Source organism: Jaculus jaculus, chromosome 8 (assembly GCF_020740685.1).
Source record: "Jaculus jaculus isolate mJacJac1 chromosome 8, mJacJac1.mat.Y.cur, whole genome shotgun sequence".
In the NCBI taxonomy this organism is placed as follows: domain Eukaryota; kingdom Metazoa; phylum Chordata; class Mammalia; order Rodentia; family Dipodidae; genus Jaculus; species Jaculus jaculus.
Genome location: NC_059109.1, coordinates 21,560,586 through 21,583,980, shown reverse-complemented (window position 1 = coordinate 21,583,980; position 23,395 = coordinate 21,560,586). Strand labels below are relative to the sequence as shown.

Below are 23,395 nucleotides of genomic sequence, written 5' to 3'. Positions count from 1 at the left end.
GAGGAACATGGCCAGATCAGGAAGGACAGACAGAAATGTTCAAGAAAATACAAGGAAGACTGAGAATGAACCAAGATCTTGCGAAATGGAGGAGGACTATCATTTGAAACATTTTAAAAATGTTTTTTGTTTTGTTTGGGGTGTATGTCTGTGTGTGTGTGTGTGTGTGTGTGTGTGTGTGTGTGTGTGTGTGTTATGTGGTGTGTGTGTTTGTGTGAACACACGTGTTTATGCAGATGTCCTCACCCCATGTACCTATGTGCAGAGGCTACAGGAGAATTTTCTGTGTCCTTTATTACTCTTCCACCTCATTTCCTAGAGGCCAGGTCTCTCACTGAACCTGGAGCTTGCCTCTTCTTCTTTTCTTTTTCTTTTTCTTTCTTTCTTTTTTTTTTTTGATTAGACTGGCTGACCAGAGAGCCCCAACCCCAGTTACAGGCAAGCACCGCTGTATCCAGCTGTTTACACGGGTGTTGGGGACTGAACTTGAGTCCTCACACCTGCACAACTAGTACTCTTACCTAGGGAGCCAGATCCGTACATCCATTTTGTTTGGAGTTGTAGCCCTAGCAGGTCTGAAACTCTCCACGAGGACCAGACTGGCTGGTAACTTGCTGTGGTTTTCCTGCCTTCCTCTCCCACACAAGCTTCTCAAGGCATTTGTCACCGTGCCTGGCTCTCTGGTATTGTGCAAGACCTGCCAACAACTTGTGGATGTCTTAATTTTGATGACCTATTATAAGATATTGAGTAGAGTGGCTAACATTCAGATTCTGGGGTGAAAAAGCACAAAGCTGCAATCTTAGTTTGGTGGACATCACCACTGCTGTGTGGAGTGATGACTCTTTGAAGAAGGTCTAGTGTAGCAGAGGAGGAAAGGGGTCAAGTTTGTGGCAGCGTAAATGATGGATCAGATGGGAGATGTGTGGAAAAGAAATACCAGGGATGGTTGCAAAGACCTCAGCCTGAGCTACTGAGTATGTGGAGGCAACTTTCACTAAAGGAGCCTGGCAGTAAGGCAGTGATGGAGGTGGAGAAGATGCTGTTTTAGACAGGCTGATGTTGGAAAGTTGTTAGATTTATAAATGAGCTAACAAAGCAAAATGGATTAATGAACAGCACTTAGGAGGAAGGTTAAGACTGATGATCCTTAAAGAGTCCTCAAAGCCCTGGCTGGGATCACTAAGGAAGCAAGTGTTGAAAATATGTAAGGGTTAAGTCCCTAGGGCTCTCTTATATCTAAAAGTCTTGAACTGGAAGAGATTACAGCAGAAGAGGCTGAAGAGAAAAGGGCAAAGGGGAGAAAGGAGCAAGTGGTTCACAGGAGCAAAGTGAACAAATGTAAATAAAAGGAAAATGTGCCATCTTGGTTATTAACCATTTTTGTCTTTTGAAGAATGAAATCACAGGGGACATTGTCTGCCATGTCAGTAATATTTTAGCATTTAATAATATACACACGTTGACTTCAACAAAAAAATGACAATTAGAGGATAACAGTAGAATAATGAAAAACCTATCAAAAGAATATATTCTTAGTATGTAGAACATTTAATCTGTTATACTTTTGGTTAGACAATTTATAAAGGGTAACAGTGACAGAAATGAGACAAATGTTCTAGTCCATATGACCTGTCAAAAGGTGTACTGAGATACCTACATATATGAGGGATTGGATGGATAAAAATTGTATGTGCATATACTGTTGTGTATATTGAACATTTTATATATTATTGTTCATTAAATTATATAACATAAAAAGCAAACCAGAAATGTTGTAGAATGTGTCTGTGTGGATAAAATAAGAACCTAACATCTTTTCTCACCTATGGATACTGAAAAAAATATATATATATATACACACATATGTATGTATGGATGGATGTGGAGGTTTTTTGCCATGTTATAAATCAATTCCTGTTTAATGCATTCCACAGGTGCTAAAAAGTGGGAATGAGTTTTGTTCTGTGTTTGTAAAGAATTGAAATGAGTCAGTGGTGGCACATACCTAACAATCCCAGAATTTTGGAGAATGAGGCAGAAGTAGTTCAAAGCCAGCTTGGGACACTTATGGAGGAAGAGACCAATCTGAGCTGTACTGCAAGACTGTCTGAGGAAAATAATACCTTCCACAGCAGAGTGGCACAGCAAAAGCATTCTGGGTCCATAAGCCAGAGATTGACGTATTGAGAAATAAAAATGAATAAAAATTATCATCAATTATATTCACCACATAAATGGAGACCCACATACCTAAAGTTCTGGCCAGAAGCTATGCAGCTGAAATAAAAGGACCTTAGGATTAAAGTAGCATGGATTCTATTAAACTAAGTAACACACATGCCATATTAAAGCATGCATGTTGAAGTGTTGTGAAAGGCATCAAATTAAAAAGTAAAATGTTACTGCTTCTCTTTATAAAGATTGAAGGTGCATGACAGGCTAGAACTGGTATTTTCTTATCTGAACATCTTTCTTAAGTTCTAGGACTAAACCTATTTTTTTTAGGTGTGTTCCCACACATTTGGAGCACTTCCGATTACGAAAAACCTCTTAACTCACTTGCTATTATGTTTCTACATGACAGCTCAGTACTAAGTCTGACTTTCGGTTGAAGCTGTTACTCACGGATTCACCATGGGTTCACTGAGGTGCGGGAGACCTCTGGAGCTGGGGTCTGTTGTGCCTTCCTCGGCTCCCCTGCTGGGAAGAAGCATGCTTTGACAGAGAGACTTAATTCAGGAGATGATTCTCCTAGGCCATTATTTTTCTGATTAAAGTTTTTTGATAAAATTTAATTTTTTAATGACAATTAACCATTCTATGGGCAGAACCAATTGCTAATGAAGGGAAATCTGACTGAATAAAACTTAGGGCTTCTTTTACTCTCTCCTGTCAGAATCGGGCCATAAGAAGTTAAAAAGCACCATACAGAGAAGCACAGAAACAGGAATGGCAGCCGAAATGAGGAAGATGGTGAGACAGCCCAGCCGGGAGTCCACTGACGGCAGCATCAACAGTTACAGCTCCGAGGGAAAGTACGTGGTCTCAGCATGTCCATGTGGCTTAAGGACATGGGTTATAGAAGACTCAGTAAAGCAATACCCTCCCCCTCCCCCCCCACACAAACTTAACTATGCTAATTCTTTATGCAGCCAGAAGGTTCTACTATCTATTTTTTTTTTAATTTTTTTTGTTCATTTTTTATTTATTTATTTGAGAGCGACAGACACAGAGAGAAAGACAGGTAGAGGGAGAGAGAGAGAATGGGCGCGCCAGGGCTTCCAGCCTCTGCAAACGAACTCCAGACGCGTGCGCCCCTTGTGCATCTGGCTAACGTGGGACCTGGGGAACCGAGCCTCGAACCGGGGTCCTTAGGCTTCACAGGCAAGCGCTTAACCGCTAAGCCATCTCTCCAGCCCTCTACTATCTATTTTTAACCAGCCTGGGCTGGGCACATCTCTATGTCCATTTAAGCAAGTTTGTCAGAGGAACATTAACTAGCTTCCACCACCTAATAGAGTAAATATTAGCTAATACATTACCTAATAAGCCTCAACAGTTTAAAATGCCTCACTTCATCAGGTATAATAATTCTTGAGTTAAATATAAGTGACCATATGCCAATTGGGTGAAGTATTATAAAATAACATCCAAATCAAAGACTAGAGATATTTTGATGCACAATGTAAGAAATCTATTTGATTTCTTATTTAGATTTATTTGTATCTTATTTAGATTTATCTCCACCATGAATAAACTACTCACTGTCTCATAGATTATTAATTTTTGTATATAAATGGGATAATATTTATGTTAACCTACTGCCCTTGACTCTGGAAAGTTCATGCATAAAACTGTGATGGAAAAAATTAAGTCCTAAAAACAAACTTAATTCACTCAAAAAATACTCAAGTATCAACTGCATAGTAAGCATTGTCCTCACTACCCAGTGACATCAGCGCAAACAAGAGAAGTCTCTGCTCTGTTACAGGATACACATTCAGGCTTTCAATCAATTATTTGCCATAAAAGATAGACATGCTTTAGGCTGAGGAGATGGCTCAGTGATGCTTGCTACATGAAGACCAGAAGATCAGACCCCTACCACCTATGGCCACTTGTATTCCCAGCTCATGGGAGGCAGAAAACGGGTCACTAGAACAAGCTGGCAAACTAGACTAGCTAAATCAGTGAGTTCTGGGCTCAATTGAGGACCCCGTTTCAGCAAAATAGGAGTGATGGAGGAAGGCAACTGTCGTTGATTTCTGACTGTCACATGCACATCCATGTATATTTTTAAGAATACACTTATGCACAAATATTGCACACACATATACATGCAAAAACACGAAAAGGAAACAGACATGCTATGACCAATTAGTTAGACTGAATAAATGACTCAAATATCTAAGGTGATTCAAAGATGAATAAATTAGGACTGGAGAGATGGCTTAGCAGATAAGGTACTTGCCTACAAAGCCTAAGGACCAAGGTTCAATTCCCCAACACCCATGTAAGCTGGATGCACATGGTGGCACGTGTATCTGGAGTTTATTTGCAATAGCTAGAGGCTCTGACACACCAATTCTCTCTCTTTATCTGTCCCTCTCTCAAATAAATAAAAATATAATGAAAAGTTTTTACAAGGTGAATAAATTAAACATTTCTTTTATAAATAAAAATTTGCACTATACTGTAATAGTTATTATAGAAATTACTAGCCACTTGCTATAGTCAGCTATACATTGCTAGGATGAACATCCAAACCAGGAAAAATGATAGCAGGAAGGGGCTTGTTTCAAGCTTACAGATCCAGAAAGAAGTCCCCTCACTGCTGGAAGAACCTGTTTCTATACATCCACACAGAGAGAAACAAACAGCCCATGAAAACTAAAAGCAACTAGCACCAATGGGCAGAAAAACAGTGGGGACCCCACCAGATATCAGGCTACTGTGCATACTATGTGGCCAGCAACACCTGCTCCAGCCAAGAGGCTAGAGATCCAAGTTACAAACTTAATAAAACACCTGAGTCTGTGGGGCACATGCATTCAAACTACCACATCACTGTTTTAAAGTTTACCTTTCATGTTATATTATGTCTTAATATTATATTCATGAGTAAATATCTATGTGATATTGATCATATTTTATGTTAAAATGTGTTTTTAAAACTTGTAGATTTATTTTTATAAATGTCTATAGAAGTTAGCATACTAAAAGCTGTAAGCTGACTCCTGTATTGAGCATCAAGTCACAAATTGAAATAATAAACCTTTTCTCAGTATTGAAACTTATAGGAAATTCTAATAATTGGTAAGATCACAGATTGTCTAAATAGTTAATATGTTTCCTTATCAGGATTAGTTAAATATAAACTTACATGAAAAATTGTAGGAAATTTTAATTTGTCATTGTTTTTGCTTTTACACTCATGTTACAGCTTAATATTTCCTGGAGTGCGGCTAGGAGCTGACAGTCAATTCAGTGATTTTCTTGATGGACTCGGACCCGCACAGCTTGTTGGCCGCCAAACGCTTGCCACCCCTGCAATGGGTAAGAGTCATTTTTCTAAAACCGTATGGTTGACAAAGTCATTTAAAATATCATAATAACAATCCAAATACATTTCAGCTACAGGGTTCTGGGGGTACAAATGAAAATTTTAATTTCTAGATAGATTTTCTTATGTAAGACCTTACGTAAAATAAAATTAGTCATTGTAGTCAGCTTCGTGTTGCTGGGATGAACATCCAAACCAGGCGCAGTTTAGAGGAGGAAGAGATTTATTTCAAGCTTACAGATCCAGGGGAAGTTCCAAAGATAGCAGAAGAAGCTAGCTCCTTTTCATAGATGCAAGCAGAGAGAAAAACTGCAACAAGCACAAAAACTCAGCCAGAGTTCAGACCTCTCTGCATACCTTTGGGCTGGATCCACATTAGTAACTCCTTAGGGCTGGACTTCAGGATCCACCTCCAGCAACGCCTCCTCCAGCAGTGCCTCCTCCAGCAATACCTCCACCAGCAATGACTCCTCCAGCAGTGCCTCTTCCAGTAATGCCTCCTCCAGCAATGCCTCCTCCAGTAATACCTGTTCCTATAATACCTGTTCCAGTAATACCTCCTCCAACCAGCTGACTGGAGACCCAAGTTACAAGCTTACTAAAACATCTGAGTCTATGGGGCACATACATTCAAACTACCGCAGTCATAAATCCTTGAACTACCAGAAAATTTGTCAAGTCAGAGTCTTCATTAGAACAAAATGTAAGATAAAGTTGGCATTTCATAGGATGGGGGAAAGAAGATGGACTGTTCAGAAGAGGATATTGGTATAGCTGTTTAACTGATTGCAAAACATTAATGAAATCATAACCTACTTCTCAGCTGACAAAAATGTAACAGCTCAGTATCAATAGTAAAACAGAAAAATAAACTTAAGATATGTGATACCATTACAGTTAAAGTCTATAATCTTGAACTTCAAAGGATCCCACTAAAGCTGAAAAATTTTGAGTTCTGTATACTGAACATCTCTAATCTAAAAATTCTAAATCTGGGGGTTGGGAGATGGCCCCATCGTTAAAGGCATTTGCTTACAAATCCTTCTTGCCTGGGTTCAAACCCAAACTACCTACATAAAGCTGGACAAAAAAAAAAGTGGTGCACATGTCTAGAGTTCATTTGCAGGAGCATTTTGGATTTGGGATTTTTGATTTTTTTAGTTACTCATATATGTGTGCATGTCTACAAGCCAGAAAATTATAATGCATTACCTTCAAAATTCTGAATAACAATGCATTTCAAATCTAGCATATATTATCTAGGAAAATTATCAAGTATGCTTGAGGCGAGCATAAATACATACTTTGAAAAGATCTAAAATATTTGTTTCAATATTCAGTAATTCAAAATTTCAGTATTCTTCAGCAAGCAACAGAAGGGTTTACTTCAACACAATAGGCTAAGTCAACTTTTAAACTGGATGAAGAAAAGAGGAAGAATATGCCCAGCAAATAAATGCCTCTTCAAAAGGAAGACACCCAGGAAGGAAGTGTAGGGAGGAGCTTAGCACACAGGCATCAGGACTTGGAAGCAGTGTGTACTGCTGTAGCATTATGTCATACTTAGCATAATGGTCTGTGGCATATGTAATGTGTATGATTTCATGGAAGAGAAAATATCAAACAAAGCTTAAACTAATGATACGAGCATGAAAATGTAAAACGTCACCAGTTCAGTAAAGAAAAGAAAGCTATGTCCAAGTAATGAAATGTGATTACAACAGTCTTCCAAGATCATATAGCCATGACTAGGTTACAGAGTAATAAAATGTATAAAAAAATTTAAATATTGATTTTTTTTAAAAAAACTGAAAAGTATAACTTAACTATGAATTCTAGGAAAATGGGATGACATAAATTACCAAACACATAGAAGGAGTAGGTAAATAATGAAGACCAAAACTAGAAATCAATAATATCTAAAAACAAAAAAGTAGAAATAATTTACAATTATTTTAGCAATGAGGAAAATACAAAAACGTGAAAAAAATCATAAACATTTAAAAAAATTTGAACGCAATGTAATTGGAAGATAAGCAATGTGAAAGTGGATAAGTCAGTAACTCACAGAAATGACACATTTTACAGAGCAGTCTGATCCTTTAAAACTTTTTCTTTATAAGGTTTTCATTTGCAAATGGAGAGAAAAGGAGGGAGAATGAGCAGTGTCAGGGTCTCCTAGCATTGCAAATGAACTCTAGTTACATTTGCCACTTTGTGCATCTGGCTGTCAACTAAGTGCTGGGGGATTGAACCAGGCTGATGTGCTTTGCAAGCAAATGCTTTTAACCACTGAGCAATCTTGCCAGCCCCTTTAAACCTTTTTCATCTGTGCTTCATAAAGAATTTAATAAACATTAAAAGTAAAAAGTAAACAGAAACCTAGAAGGCTAAAGTCTAAAACATAATCATAAAATTAGTAACAAAGGATGGGGAGATGAAGCAGTGGTTAAAGTTTTCATGCAAAGCCTGCTGACCTGGGTTCCATTCTCCATCCACTCACATAAAGCCAGATTCAAAAAATGCCACAAGCATCTGGCATTCATTTACCAAGGAAAGAGACCATGTGTGCTTGCACACACACACACACACACACACACACACACACACACACGCAAATAAATTATTTTTTAAAAAGAAACTAATAATAAAGTCTTTTTTAGAAAACAAACAACTGATAAGGAAAATAGAGTGAATTCTGAAAATTCACATACAAATAACTTACAAATATTCATTTTATTCAGACAAAGTATCATATATAATGCAGAGCAAGAACCTAGTGAGACTAATAAACAACAGTAAGTAGGGGGCTGGGAATTATAATGAGTGAACTTTAAAACTCAGTTGTTCAGTTCCTTTGTATTGCAGAAGGCAGTGAGCAATACTGAAACAGTATCCAAAAAAAAAAAAAAAAAACTAAAGTTAACAAAAATGCCAGGAGAACCATAGAAAATCACCAAGAGCAAATTCTGTTTAATTGTTTTTATAGAGAGGAGAAATGAAAAGAAAAGTGATAATGAACAATACAAGTTTACCTTTTTATTTGTTTATTTGTTTTTTTTTTTTTTTAGTTGGCATACAGAGGTTTAAGTATCATGCACTCTGGCATTTTCAAATACAATGTGTTTTAATTGATTCTTGTCTCCCCTTCTCCCCCAACTCCCTCGCCCCTTATTGCTCCTCCCCTAATCTTGACATGCCACATGTGTCCTTTCACCCCACCCCTTCCTACCCACCTCCATATACTTAGTTTTCTGCCATTCCACCTTCATAGGTTTTACCCAAAATCATAATTCTTTCCAGGTCTTCTTGCCATTTTCCTGAAATTTTTATAATTCAGTTTTCCTTACTGCTAAGAATAAATTCCATTATGTATGCCCCATCTTCATTATTCACTCATTCTGTTGATGGTCATGTGTTGTATGGGCTTCTTATTTCTAATATTTTGTGATACCTCTATACTGATTTCCATAATCACTATATTAGTTTGCTCTCTATCCAGCAGTGAGTAAGGGTATGTCTTTCCTCACATCCTTGGCAGCATTTGTTTTAGGTTTCTTGATGATAGCTATTTTGACTTGGGTGAGACAGAAGTTTTATTTTGCATTTCTCTGCTGACTATTAATGTAGAACACTTGTTAAAACATGTATTGAAGCTAAATATTTATTCCAACCCCAATCAGAGAGTTGGTAAATAAAATATGACACAATCACACAATGAAAATTATTTAACTATTAAAGGGAAGAAGGTAAATGTCTGTATATTCATGTATATATATCTCTAAAAATTAATGATAGGGAATTGCTAAATTATACCACTTATACAAAAATATGACCTAGTAAAAAAGAATTTATATATATTGTAGAAAGTAGAGAATTCGAAGCCTGATTGAATTGTAACCATTAGTATTTAACATTTTACCCACTAAACACTTGAGGAAACTAATCTAGACTATTTCACAAATGAGTTCAAAAAACATGAATGCAAACTATAAAAATTGTGAAACAAATACTCCTAAGATCTAAGTAGAGAACTTTCTAACTAATCCTAGATGCAGTCTAATTATATATCAAGCCATGCCTGAACTATGTGAACCTTGGCTTCCCTGGGAAACAAAGAAATGTAAATTAACACAACCTAGTATATTCATATTGGCAACATACACCCATGTTTCGATGCAGTATTAGTGAATATGAGAAAACTTTGAAAAGCTGGTTTGGAAACTGAAGGAAAAATGGGGTTGCAGGGGGTTCTAAACATTAGCTTTGGTCATGGTCATAGAGAACATTCAGAACAGGCTAATGGGCCTCTGTTTCTTCAGTATCTCATGCCTGCAGAAAAGCTGAGACATTTTGCCTTGCCTCCACATACAGGTGATATACAGATTGGAATGGAGGATAAAAAGGGCCAGTTAGAAGTTGAAGTTATCAGAGCACGAAGCCTCACACAAAAGCCTGGTTCCAAGTCTACACCTGGTAAGGAAAAGGGAAAAACATAACCAAACTTGGGCCACAAAGTATTTAATAGGGAAAACATGAAAAGCTTTCTGCATTTGGATTTTACACTCTGAGCAAAGAGGCTGAGAAAAGGCTCATTAGAATTGTATGTGTGTTACTTGGCACTTTCTGATTGCTCAAACGGGAAACTTTCTGTGATCTTTGAATCTATAAAAATGGAGCTGGGGGCTGGTGAGATGGCTTAGCGGTTAAGCGCTTGCCTGTGAAGCCTAAGGACCCCGGTTCGAGGCTCGGTTCCCCAGGTCCCACATTAACCAGATGCACAAGGGGGCGCATGCGTCTGGAGTTCGTTTGCAGAGGCTGGAAGCCCTGGCGCGCCCATTCTCTCTCTCTCCCTCTATCTGTCTTTCTCTCTTAGTCTGTCCCTCTCAAATAAATAAATAATTTAAAAAAAATGGAGCTGGGATTTATTTGTTAGACAGTAATAAGAAGTATATTGTGATATGCTTAAAGTTTAATTATAGGTGTTTCCTGGCAAATCAGTTATTTTGATCTCTGCATTTAAAAGCACAAGCGAAAACAGAAGCAATGAGTTTTAAGATATAAACTTGCGTTCAAAGTCAGCTATGATGCATGCAAGTCAAAAATCACAAGATCGCTTTGTGAATGTTGATCTGACATGAGAAACGTGACAATAGTGGTGATATGTGGGTTTTAAGGAGAGGGGTTTATAGAGCAATGGAAATGCAAGATGGTTTCAATAGCTGACCAGGCAGCCTTTAATAAGAATCTCCAATTTGCTGATAAGGAATTCTCTGATAAAATCAAGCTAACTCAAGCATTACTCGCTTATACTTAGCTCCCTACGTCAAAGTATATCTTTTGGAAAATGGAGCCTGCATTGCCAAGAAGAAGACAAGAATTGCAAGGAAAACTCTTGATCCGTTGTATCAACAGTCCCTGGTTTTTGATGAAAGTCCACAGGGTAAAGTTCTTCAGGTAAGAGTTTGTCAGCCCTTTGAATATAGTAATATCTGTTTGTCATGTTGAACGTGTTGATAGTCATAAAGAAAATAAAATTCAGTGAAGGCAAACCTTTTTATATCCTCAACTAGAACAATAAGTGGTTAATTTATAACAGAATAGTACATAGTATTAGCAGAATTTTTTCTCTTTGTTTTTCCTTTAGTCTATCCTCACCAAACTTTACCCTGTTTCTCGTCTATTCACTCTTCTTGCTAAATGATAGATGATGCATACATAAATACAGATGATAGATAAATAATGATGATGATGATGATGAAGATAGATGATTGCTATATGATAGATGAATGACAATGGATGGATAATGAAGATAGATGGTGATAGACAAAATGATTTGTAGAGATGATAGATGACACATGTAGAGGCAGCAATATCAAGACAAACAGTAATAATATATGAGACACAAGATGTAAAGTGGAAGAAGGGAGAAAAAAGAGACATATGCAGGACTCAGCAACACGTTAAAAGCCAAGTTTATTACTTTGGTTTTTTCTTTGTTTGTTTGTTTATTTTTCAAGTTAGGGTCTCACTCTGGCCTAGGCTGGCCTGGAATTCACTATGTAGTCTCAGGGTAGCCTCGAACTGGTGGTAATCCTCCTACCTCTGCCTCCTGAGTGCTGGGATTAAAGGCGTACGCCACCATGCCTGGCTACTTCACAATTTTTAAAGTTTGTAACTACCATATGCCATAAGCCTTGTTATACCCAGCTAATGATTACATTTGATGATCATGGAAGTCATGGAATAATTTGTCAAAGTAATTCAGGGCATTAAAAACTAAATCAGGGCTGGAGAGATAGCTTAGTGGTTAAGTGCTTGCCTGTGAAGCCTAAGGACCCCGGTTCAAGGCTCGATTCCCCAGGACCCACGTTAGCCAGATGCACAAGGGGGTGCACACGTCTGGAGTTCGTTAGCAGTGGCTGGAAGCCCTGGCGCACCCATTCTCTCTCTCTCTCTCTCTCTCTCTCTCTGTCTCTTTCTCTCTCTGTCACATTCAAATAAATAAATAAAAATGAACAAAAAATTAAAAATAAATAAAAATAAATCAGGCTGCACTACCCCAACTGGTGATTCAGTAGCAAACTTACAGATGACCTGGGAGCATGTGCACTGGAAAGCTTGTCTGACACCAGTAGTAGTAACTGCCAGTGAGTCTGTAATTTTCTAGTCATCTGATCAAATCAGATCGTCAGACAACTCCTCAAAGGTGCCATCCTGCAATTATTTTTCTCCCTACCCCTTCATTAACAAGTGAATACTATAAAAGAAATGGGATAATCTCATTCCTTTTGCATGCTCCACTGTAATTCATGGTACCTTAAGTCAGATTGCTTGTTTCACCCTCCTAGATTCACAGGTTTTAGCTTCTATATCACCATAGCCTTTTCCATTGCTTATTATACAGAAGTTACATAAGGACAGTGCTGAATTTATGTATGCATAAACACACATATTGATATTTATTTCCTTCATATGGTTTGTGGTAGTTTGAACAAATGGTCCCCAATGTATTCCATGTTTTATTAGTTTATAGTTTAGATCTGCAGCCACCTGCCTGGAGGCAGTGTCACTGGGCAGAGCTTAAGGAATGGTAGTGAGTGTGAGATTTCAATCTAAAGATATGCAACATGCATTAGTTCCTCCTAGAGTTCCTAAAGTGTGCTGTGTGGTTTTGCTTTTGACTTTTTTTTTCTCATTCCCTCTCTCTCTCCCTCCCTCCCTCTCTCTCTCTCTGTCTCTCTCTCTCTCTCTCTCTCTCTTTCATTGGACCTGTGAAGCAGGCCAGTTTCTTCTGCCATTATAGAATTTCCCCTGGCTCTATAAGCTTCAATAAATCCCTTCTTCCAGAACTATGCCTGGTCTGGAAGTTCATTTCAGGGACCTGAAACTGTCTACTACATGGCTCTTATCGTTATTACCCTTTATTGACTGAGGGAACATGGTTTGCACCTACCAGGTTTGAAAATCATTGTGGAGCATCTCTGGGCACTTCATTAATAACTCTTCCCTGTGCTTCTTCTCCTTCACTGACTGCCCACTTTCATAGAATAATTTTGAGCCATTCAAATGTAAAAAAGAAAGAAGTTCAGTTTCTGTTGCATTTCTGTCTGCAGGTGATTGTCTGGGGAGACTATGGCAGAATGGACCACAAATGCTTCATGGGTGTGGCTCAGATCTTGTTGGAAGAACTTGATCTGTCCAGCATGGTGATTGGATGGTACAAATTGTTCCCACCGTCCTCCCTGGTGGATCCCACACTCACACCCCTGACGCGTCGGGCATCCCAATCATCTCTAGAAAGTTCAACTGGGCCTCCCTGCATTCGATCATAGTGAACTCACACCAGAGTCATTCCAACAAAACTCTACCTTTCAGGATAATAATCTGAACCAGATATTTCATGATCAAAAGCATTGTTGGAGACAGACAATCAACTTGTGTTTTGCCTGTAGTAGTTTTTCAATATGTCCCAATTGTTTAAAACATGGCTTCATATGACAGAACTAGTTGATCTATCAAATTGCAGTGAGAATCAACGTAGTAGTGAGAGTCACTGATGCTTCTGATAGAAAAAGAGGAACCTTCAAGTTCATACACACGCACACACCAAATTGAATAAACTGGAAACTCTCACTCGGTGAAAAGTTGTATCTGGCACATTTCTGCACAAATCACAAGCAGTGTTATTTTGCTGATGCTTGCGGGTTTCGTTCTTTTGTGTGCTTTATGTGTGTTTGCTTTGTACTTGTTTGTTTGCTTGTTTCCTTCAGTTTTTGTTTCGCTTTGTGCTCACCATGTTTGTCATCTCCACTGTTTCTTTTTTTTATTTTTATTATTTTTGGCTGTGTCACAAACGGCTTCACGATGCTGACAGAGACCCTTCCTTTCTTTTTCCAAATACACCAAGAAAAGGGCTGAAGCCACCTCTGTAGCATTATCCAGTGTTCAACAGTTAGACCAAGCGATGCCTGTGAAGCTTCACTGGGTTTCATGCCATACTTTCTTCAAGTCTCATATGTGGAAACCCAAGCAACAAAAATTACCTTCCAAACTAGCAATCACAGGATCACTTTTAAGTGAAGAACATCTCTGTTTGCATTCCAGAAAATTCATTTGTGTTTTCCATTGTTTTGCATGGAAGACTTAAGTCGATCTGCAACTAATGCTGGGAACTAAAAGTAACTGCATAATTGTGCTTTGGGAAAACTCCTTGCAATGCCTTTTACTTCCTGATATCAAAAGTAAACATGCTCCTGTGTACAAATCATACTCTCGACTTCCCACAATGGTGACTAAGAGTGGATTTGAGCCTAAGACACATTCAGCTCCGCCCAGGCTTCTCAGCCATGCCTCAGTGTAGACTCCCCCATCTGCCCTGAAGAGAGCATGGTATGAGCTGTTTCATATTCCACTGGAAATTCCAGTTGAAAAATTCTGCACTAAACTAATGTTTTTATTGAATTTCAGTTTACATTTCTTTAAGGTCAATGCAAGCACAAAGCTTGGTTTTTTAATGCAAAGTACCTTACTTTTTTGGGAGAAAAATAATACAGAATCAAATTTCAATTTGCATTTTCTTCCTTTGAGTTTTTCTTGGCCTTGAACTTCCCTTGTGACATTCTGTGTATGTGCTACAAGCTGCAGGTTCTGCAGGTGCATCGATGTGGTCTCCCACCTTTTATGAGTCATTCGACTTTTGTGATTACACAGCTAGGTCAGCATGACATGGAACTCTGTTCAAAGCCGCATGCACGTTTTATAAAAAAATAAATAAATAAACAAAAAGAAAGAAAAAAGACAAGAACAAAAGGTTATTTAATAATGTATGTTAGTTCCACATAGACCAGCTTGTATGTTGCATGTACTTGTACAGTTTGCTCGTTAATTACTATACTGAAATAACCAAGAAAACTAAGCCATCCATTTTTGTTATAGACATTTTGCAGGTTTTAGCCAGACTCATTCCGTGGATCTGGGGCGAAATGTCTATGAATGGACTTTATTTTTTACCCTCTGGAAAACGTGATGTAGTATGGACCAAATTCCTTCTGATAAATACTTTGGTGTAGATTCCAATGTGGGGCTGTAACACATGTAGACACTGTGTACACACTAGGTTTTAATCCATAGACATACTGCCTGCACCAAGTGAATTATTTATTATCATTTACACATGTCAGACTTCTCTGCCCATCATTACGTGGGGCACAGGTTGACCACTGCTCACCAGTTTGAGCAGGAAGAACTGAAGCATTGGTGCACTTCTACTAGATTCCGTTCTGTCTTAGTGGCCAACGATCAACCAATTATAATTGGGTAGTATCTTTCTATTTTGACCACTTGTCTTAACACTCCCCTGTGCTTTTAAATAAACTTCCAACTCATGTATGTAAACATGTTTAATAAAATTTACTTTTCATGTCAGTCAGTAGCCATCTGTGTTCTATGTCTTGTCAGATTTCCAAATGTGGGTTTTTAGTGAAAAATTGGAGCCATAAAATGGGACGGGGAGGCTGGGATTTGCTGTGTGCCATGGGCATTTGAATGACTTGTCACTGCACCATATATGTCTTAACTTACGGCTCAAAAGGTACTTTGCATCACGTATGAGTTCTCACTCTGTCAGCCTGTCTAAATGAGCACATGACTATACTTCTGAAAAGTGGCATTATTAAAAACAATAAATCTCAGTACGAATGAAACAGAGGTTGTTCTTCTGCTGCTGTGTGACTGTGCTAATCAGACAGCTCTGTTGTCCAGTTGCCAAATCACTTCACCTTGTATTACATCCTCAAATACTGGCTCCTGCACTGACCATCATAATATCCGTGTGGCAGTTACCATTTCATTGCTGGGATAAAATGCCTGACCAGAAGCAGTGTATGGGAGGGAAAGGATTGTTTCAGGCTTATGGTTTCTAAGAGAAGTTTAGTCATGGAAACTGGCTCACACTGCCATACACTGGCTGCAGGGCAAGAGTAGTTAGTGTAAGTAAGCCAGCTCATTATACTCAGTGGGTTGGATTGATCAAACCCAAGGCTTTGCCGCAGCACCCTCCAGCAAAGTTCTACCTGTTTGTGACTAAGAAGGAAGCTTAATCACAAACACTTGAGGCTATGGAGGACATGTTGCATTCAAACTGGGACCTCTTCCTGTATTTTCCTTAGGAATGTTGTCTTAGAGTGGGCTAAGTTAATAGAAATGAGACATATATTTACTCTATGTCATCAGGATAATGGCTTTAACAGAGGCAGACAAGTCTTTCAACTAATATGGTAAGGCAACAAAATAGCTTTCTGAATTTCCTGAGGACTGGTTTCTATAAAGTGTCCTCATACCTTTAGTGACTTTCAGTCTTCAGGAAACACTTGGTAAGCACTAATTTTATGTTAACTTTTAAGATAATTGTTGATCTGGTTCCTACTGCTAAGCATTTTTAAACTGCATTAATAAGCACAATTTCATAAATGGTACATTTGAAAAACCAAAGAGATGGTAGAGCTGACCTCTATTGTTATTTAGAGTTTTAAAACAATGGCCTGGCTTTTCCACGCTTGGTCCAGTTGATTGGTGTGCATGATATGAGAGAAAGCATGCTGTGTTCAGTTTATAGTCAACTGTTGGGATGGAGTTGTTTAAAGTATATGCATCAAGATACATCTGACGGGTGAGGGCTGCAGAGAAGAGTGCCACTGAAATAAGAAACAACTAGAGATAGCTGGACATTTCTTTAGTCCGCAAGTCATAAATATCTCTTTAAATAAGAGTCTGGGGATTTTCGTTTTTTAGTTCATAGTGATGGAAAAGACAGCAACTTTGCTATATCTTCAGTGTCTTGCTGAATCCATCTGGTCATTTCTTGAACTCTCATCCTAGGGTAGATAATATGATTATATTTAGCTAACATCATTTAGGACTTAAGTACTAAACACTAAATGCTTAGAATATAAAAGTCAAAAGAAAGGATCTGCTTTAACAAAAAAGCTTCCTGCCTATTAAAAACTCATTACATGAAGTATGAGTTGATTAACATAATATGATTTATATATAAAGGAATTCTGTGGGACTGTGTTTTACTCTCACAACATCCTATGAGTTAAGAGCTGTTAATGGCTCCTTCTTGACACATCAAGTTATGCATCTGAGAGACACCTGGCAGCCCGCAAAGAGTCACACTGCTAAAAAGTAACAGCACACAGGAAAACAAAACTGACTCAACCGCAGGACTTATCCCAGTAAAGACTACTACTGCATGTAATGAGGGAGTGAGTGCATGTGTGTGTCCTGCACTGACTTACCAATTAACTGAGATTTTATTGTTCCTGGGTGGGAAAGGAATGGAAGCGAGTCCATTCCGCTCTAAGGAAAACCCTGCCTAGCATGGCCTTGATGACTCTGTCATGACCATGAGGATTGACAGAATAGGGAAAGGAAGCAGATGAACTCATCTCATTTTCATTTACTGAGACCTTTTCTAAAGCATTTCACCTCCCTCTCTCTCTCTTTCTGCCTTTGACTATAGTCACCGCCTGCATTTTCAGACTTCATGAATATATACATCACAAGCAGGTCTGAGGAACAATAGGAAGAAAGGACACAGCCTAGAGCTAGGTCCCAGATGTATCCTTGGGTTTTAGATTTACATTGATTTTTGAGAGTTTTTACCTGACTTGTCCCTAATCCAGCAATTTCCTCAATTTTGCTTAAATCACAAGCCTGTCTTGGAGTTGAATTGTTCATTTTAGAATCTGGCCCTGAAGAGCTTTGGCATCCTAAAATCTAACATATTTCCTTCCAAAATGGATCAAACTTCATCTTTGCAGGGTACCATTTCTGGGAGAGACTGAGAACTCATTAGTGCCTTGTATAATGCTCATTCCTATACCACATGATAGGTCCATTTTGAGCCCATAAGAGGCTGTAAGGAAATAACTTGCAAATCTTCAACTTTCCCAAGTGTAAACCAAACAGTATCAATATCGTGGCCATAATGTAATGACACCTTGTATGGGCTGGCTTTATGAAAATTACTAAAGATTCAGCGTGGGACAGGTTTCAGTGTTTTAAAGGATTATGTGTGTTTTGGGATTACCAAGGAGATACTCAGATGCCAATCATAGCTGAGCCTCTTTTTAGTTCAAGCAATGCTACCCCCTCCCACACACACACAAACACTTGGTATTCATATGGATGGATGGTTTCTGGCACCATGGTTCAGGTCTCCACTGCTCACAGAACTCTTCCTGGTTGTAGAGAACTTCCAGTTCAGCCATGTCATCACCAAATGCAGAGCTTTTGGATCCAGTGGACAGGAAGTACAAAGACTCTAAGGCAGGAAGAATGATAGATGGAGAAACAGACCAGAAAAATAAAGGGAGGGCCAAGCTGAGTGCTATAGTTAGTTTCCTTGTGGTGGACCAAATGTCTGACCAAAAGCAACATATGGAAGAATTTATTTTGGCTTCAGTCTCAAAGGAAGTTTTGTCAAAGCAGGGCAGGCATGGCAGAGCAGAGGTGGGTAGCACATCTTGCCACAGCAGCTGGGAGGTAGCAGCAACAGTGAGCAAGCTAGGGATGAAGAGATTGCTAAATGGTTCAGGTGTTCATCTGCAAAGCCAAAGGACTCAGGTTCTATTCCCCAGTACCCACGTACGCCAGATGTACAAGGTGGCACATGTGCCTGGAATTTGTTTGTAGTGGCTAGAGGCCCTGGCATACCCATTCTGTCTCCCTCTCTATCTATCTGCCTGTCTCCCTCTCTCAAACACACACATAAATAAATTAACTAAATATTTATTTTTAAAAAGAGTAAACAAGGTAGTGAACACCCAGCAGAGTTGGACTAATAAACCTCAAGCTCCACCCCAAGTGAGAAACCCCCCCCCCAACAAGATGCCAACTCCCAAAGTCTACACCAATACTGGAGGTTGCGTATGAGGCTTAGTCACAAACTCATGAGGTTAGGAGGAAGAAACAGAATGCCTGCAACTCATAACAGAGTGGGGAAGAGTGGAGCACACGGACAGTCCTTTTGTCAGTAATGATAGTGCATACCGTTTCTAGTAGGGAAGAAGCTGTACCATCCAGGTTTGTGTAGGTATTGTCTATGGTGTTTGCACAAGGAAAAATTTAATCTTGCATTGCTCAGAATGTATCCCAGTCACTCATCTACTAATTTCTGGTTTTGATTTATTTCTTATTTATTTATGTATTTTAGGTCGGTAAGCTTCCAAGTAATGAAACAGATAATGCTGAAGAAAAAGAAAAGCTTACATGTCTTAAATGAATCTGTGATACTGTCTGAGTTGAGACAGTGGTGTGATGAAGCTATGAATTTTTTCTTAAAGAAGTAAACTCTTGGCTTCTGGTTAAGATGCCCAAATAGGAGACATGTTAAAACATTCTGGGAAGAAAGGAGATAGCACACAATAGTGGGAAGATCCAAGATTCATATGTATGACATATGAATATGACAAAATAAAAAGATAATCAACTGCTCACCAGAAGATGTGCCACACCTCTACCATATTTACCAGAGTCCTTCAGAAACTGCAGCTCCCGGGGCTAGCCTGACAACCAGCTCCAGGGAAACAGCAACATGCACTGTGGCGAAACACATGGAATAGTCTACAGAGAACTCAAGACTTAAGCAAACTGCTAACACACCTGCCAAGGCTCGGGGATTGTTGGGGAAAATTGTAAGGGACACAGGGTGGATAGAAATATCCAGAGACTGACTGGGGCCTTATTGACCCCAAAGTGCACACCAATAAACCTACTGAGGAAGGTCCCCAGGGAAATAGGAACCTGGGGAGATGGGATATAAGATTATAACCTATGTAAAAAATAATAAATAAATAGTGGCTGGAGAGATAGCTAGCAACTAAGGCACTAGCTGGCAACTAGCCTAAGGACCCCAGGTCCAATTCCCCAGTACCCACATAAAGTCAGATGCAAAAAGTGACACATGCATCTGGTGTTCACTTGCAGTGGTTAGAGGCCCTTGAATGCCCATATTCATTGTTGCATTCTCTTTCTGTCTTTCCCTCCCTCCCTCTCTCCTTACAAATAAATAAATAAACTATTTTTAAGTAAATAAATAAAAGAAGTAAAATCTCAGTTGGGGATCATAAGATAAAGGGGACATTCCAGCCCAAAGGTAACTGTCACCAAGGGCCAAGAAGGGCAATAAATGACTTGTAGGGAACTGAAGGGAGGCTGCAGGGTGTGGAAGGCTCAGGTAAAGAAGCTGGAATCACGGTTCAGTAAGAGCAATGCATGCCATGCAAACATTAGGACCTAAGTGCGGATCCCCAGCATCCACGTAAGTGCTGGGCACATCCTGCCTTAGTCCCAGTGCTAGAGAGGTGGAGACAGGGTCCCTTGGACAAGCTGGCTAAGTGCAACACCTGAGTGGGTATACTCTGGGTTCAAGTTAGAGAACATGACTCAAGAAATAAGATGGAAGAAGACACACAATGTTGGATGTCTGGCCTACAATACATACATGTACACACATCCAGACACATAAAAACACACCTACCTACATGCCTACCACACACACATGCAGGAGGGGTGGGACTAGATTAGAAAGATAGGTAAAGCTAATCATACAGTCTTCTCTTTATTATATCTGAAAACTCATGAGTGTTACTTATCCTTTTAATATACTTGGTGCTCACCATTTCTTAGTAAGTGTGCTAGTTACGGGAGGGGAGCCTTGGGAGTTAAGGACCCAATGTGATGAGCTGGCTCATGTTTCTGCCCCCACAGCCATGAGCCACTCCTTCCTTACCAAGAAAAAAAAAAAAAAAAACTCTTCCTCCCTTAGCTTGCTAGTTATTTTGTCCCATCAAAAAAGTGACTAATTTATAGAGAAAAAAGAATCTGATTCTCCCTTCCTTCCTGTGGTTTGCCTACTCAGAACCAAATCTAGGCAAAACCTGTTTGCTATCCTGGCCATTTATATCTCTGATTCATTCAGTTAAGCTGGTCAGTTGATGTCCTGTGAGAAGTGCTTGGGGAAGTCATTTCTTTCCCTGGGACATCCTTGGAGAAGGCCTGTCAAGGAACGCGTTGAACTATGCACATTCTTTGTGTTCATGTCAAGTAGTGGTGAAGACTTGAAGATGTAGGGTAGAAGACAAACAGATCTGATCCAGAACCTTGACTCCTGATACAAGTGGGGTTCGGGAAATGGAGATGTTACTGGGGGGAAGGGGGAAAGAATTCAGTCTGGAAAATCCCATATGAACATTTAAGAAGAAACGGATAGTGAGCTAAGTGGTGGTTGGATTCAGGTGTCTCCCATAAAGTTAGGTGTTCTGGATTCTAGGTTCCCCAGCTGATGGCAATTGGAAATTAAAGCCTCCTGAAGGCAGTGTATTGCTGGGGGCGGGCTTATGGGTGTTAAAGACAGTTTCGCCTTGCCAGTGTTTGGCACACTCTTCTGTTGCCATTATCCACCTGATGTTGGCCAGAGGGTGATGTCCACCCTCTGCTCATGCCATTGTTTTCCCTGCCATCGTGGAGCTTCCCCTCGAGCCTGTAAGCCAAAATAAAACTTTTTTTTTTCCCCACAAGCTGCTCTTGGTTGGGTGGTTTCTACCAGCAATGCGAACCTGACTGCAACAATCTAATAGTCTCTGTGTACCAACTTTGACTCTGAGCTATGTTAACCTCTTTCTTGGGGAAATTAGGCCCAGTTAATAAAGAATTAAACAACCAAACCAAAGTCCCCTCAAAGATAGCAGAGTCTGAGTGTCAGCCTCAGAACACTCTGAATCCCAGAAGTATATCTCTCATCTTCCACTATATCGCAGAGTGAGCAGGGGCTAAACATCAAATTAGAAATTCAAAATAATATATTTTCTCATGTCTTTTAGAGAAAGTTGTATTTGTAAATTGTCACTCTTTTATTAGCTGTCAAGCAACAATTGTGTTGAATGGTTCTCCTAAATATTGTGTTTCAAAACAAATCTCACTCTGCCACACCAGCTAAATGACAAAAGCTCAACCTGATAAACAAGGATTTTTAGTGCCAGGCTCTGATCCCCCTATTGGCAGAGGGAGTAGAAAACAAATGGGATGTGCTAGCACTGGTCGACCACAAGATGGCAGCAGTACTTCGTGCAGCTTTAGTAAGACAGCCGTCAGGTCACCTTTTGAGGGGCACTACTATACCTTAGAAGTCATAAGTGAGGATCATTTACAGTTATGTTTGACTAAAGTTTAAGATTAAGGACAAATTTGTAGAGAGTGGACTTTTTATTATATAGCAATATCTTTAGAGTTTAAACAATCTCATAATTTTAAACAAGTCCAACTCATCTTTTGGATTTTAAAAAAATTTCTATTTATTTGAGAGAGAAAGAAAGAGGCAGATATAGAAAAAGAGAGAGATTGGACATGCCAGGGCCTTGAGCTACTGCAAACACCAGATGCATGTGCCACTCTGTGCATCTGGCTTACGTGGGTCCTGGGGAATCGAACCTGGGTCCTTTGACTTTGCAGGCGTCTTAACCACTGAGCCATCTCTCCAGCCCAGGTTTTTTGTTTTTTTTTTAAAGAAATAGTCAAAGGTTAGGAAGATGGCTCATCAGGTAAGAGCACTTGCTGTGCAAAGAATGAGGACCTGAATTTGATCCTCAAGAGACACATTAAAGGCTAGCGGTGGCCTAAGACAGGAAAATTTCTGGGCTTGCTGGTTAGCCAATTTAATTAAAAAAAAAATAAATGAATGGATTTGCTACAGGATCAGTGAGAGATGCTCATAGAAATAAGGCAGAGGAATTAAAAACAACGATACCCAGTATCAGTCCCTGGCTTTTGAACACTCATGCATAGGGTGTGTGCATGTGCATATACAAGTTCATACACCACGTGCATGCACATGCGCTCACACATACACATACACACACACGTAAACACACACCAAGTAGTAGGATTCATTTTGTTGAGTAGATTCTGAATTTTCATTCACCTCCTTTAAGAGGACAATGACTGTATATGCATTCCCTCCATGATTCTGGTGAGAGATTCTTATTTCATTATCTAGCAGCAAACTGCTCTATTCCCAGGACTGGTGTTGCTGCACTTAAGTCACCACAGTGAACTGCAGCCCAACACAGGACGGAGGTGAGCTGAGCACCACCTGCACGGAGGGAAGAAGGAGGTGCTCCAGGCTGTGCCGTGCTGACCGTGGGGAGGGCTCAGGGGATACTGTCCTCAGTCTGCTGCACTAAATTGCCCAACGTTGGTGACATAAAACAACATCAAAATGTACTGCTTTAAAGTTCTAGAGGCTTCAGCTCTGAACTTGTGATG

At 39.4% G+C, this 23,395-nt stretch overlaps 1 protein-coding gene across 38 annotated transcripts in view; it reads left to right on the top strand.

The window, feature by feature from the left end:
• Rims1 (regulating synaptic membrane exocytosis 1) overlaps positions 1 to 15,493 on the top strand; it is a 486,577-nt gene extending 471,084 nt beyond the window's left edge. For all 38 annotated transcript variants that reach the window (XM_045157130.1, XM_045157129.1, XM_045157099.1 and 35 more), the window contains 5 exons: positions 2,900 to 3,038; positions 5,447 to 5,559; positions 9,941 to 10,042; positions 10,884 to 11,023; positions 13,183 to 15,493. In XM_045157130.1, coding sequence (XP_045013065.1) covers positions 2,900 to 3,038; positions 5,447 to 5,559; positions 9,941 to 10,042; positions 10,884 to 11,023; positions 13,183 to 13,401 — 713 coding nt within the window. In that variant the 3' untranslated portion in view covers positions 13,402 to 15,493. The remainder of the gene's footprint in view (positions 1 to 2,899; positions 3,039 to 5,446; positions 5,560 to 9,940; positions 10,043 to 10,883; positions 11,024 to 13,182) is intronic.
• Positions 15,494 to 23,395: the final 7,902 nt, after the last annotated feature.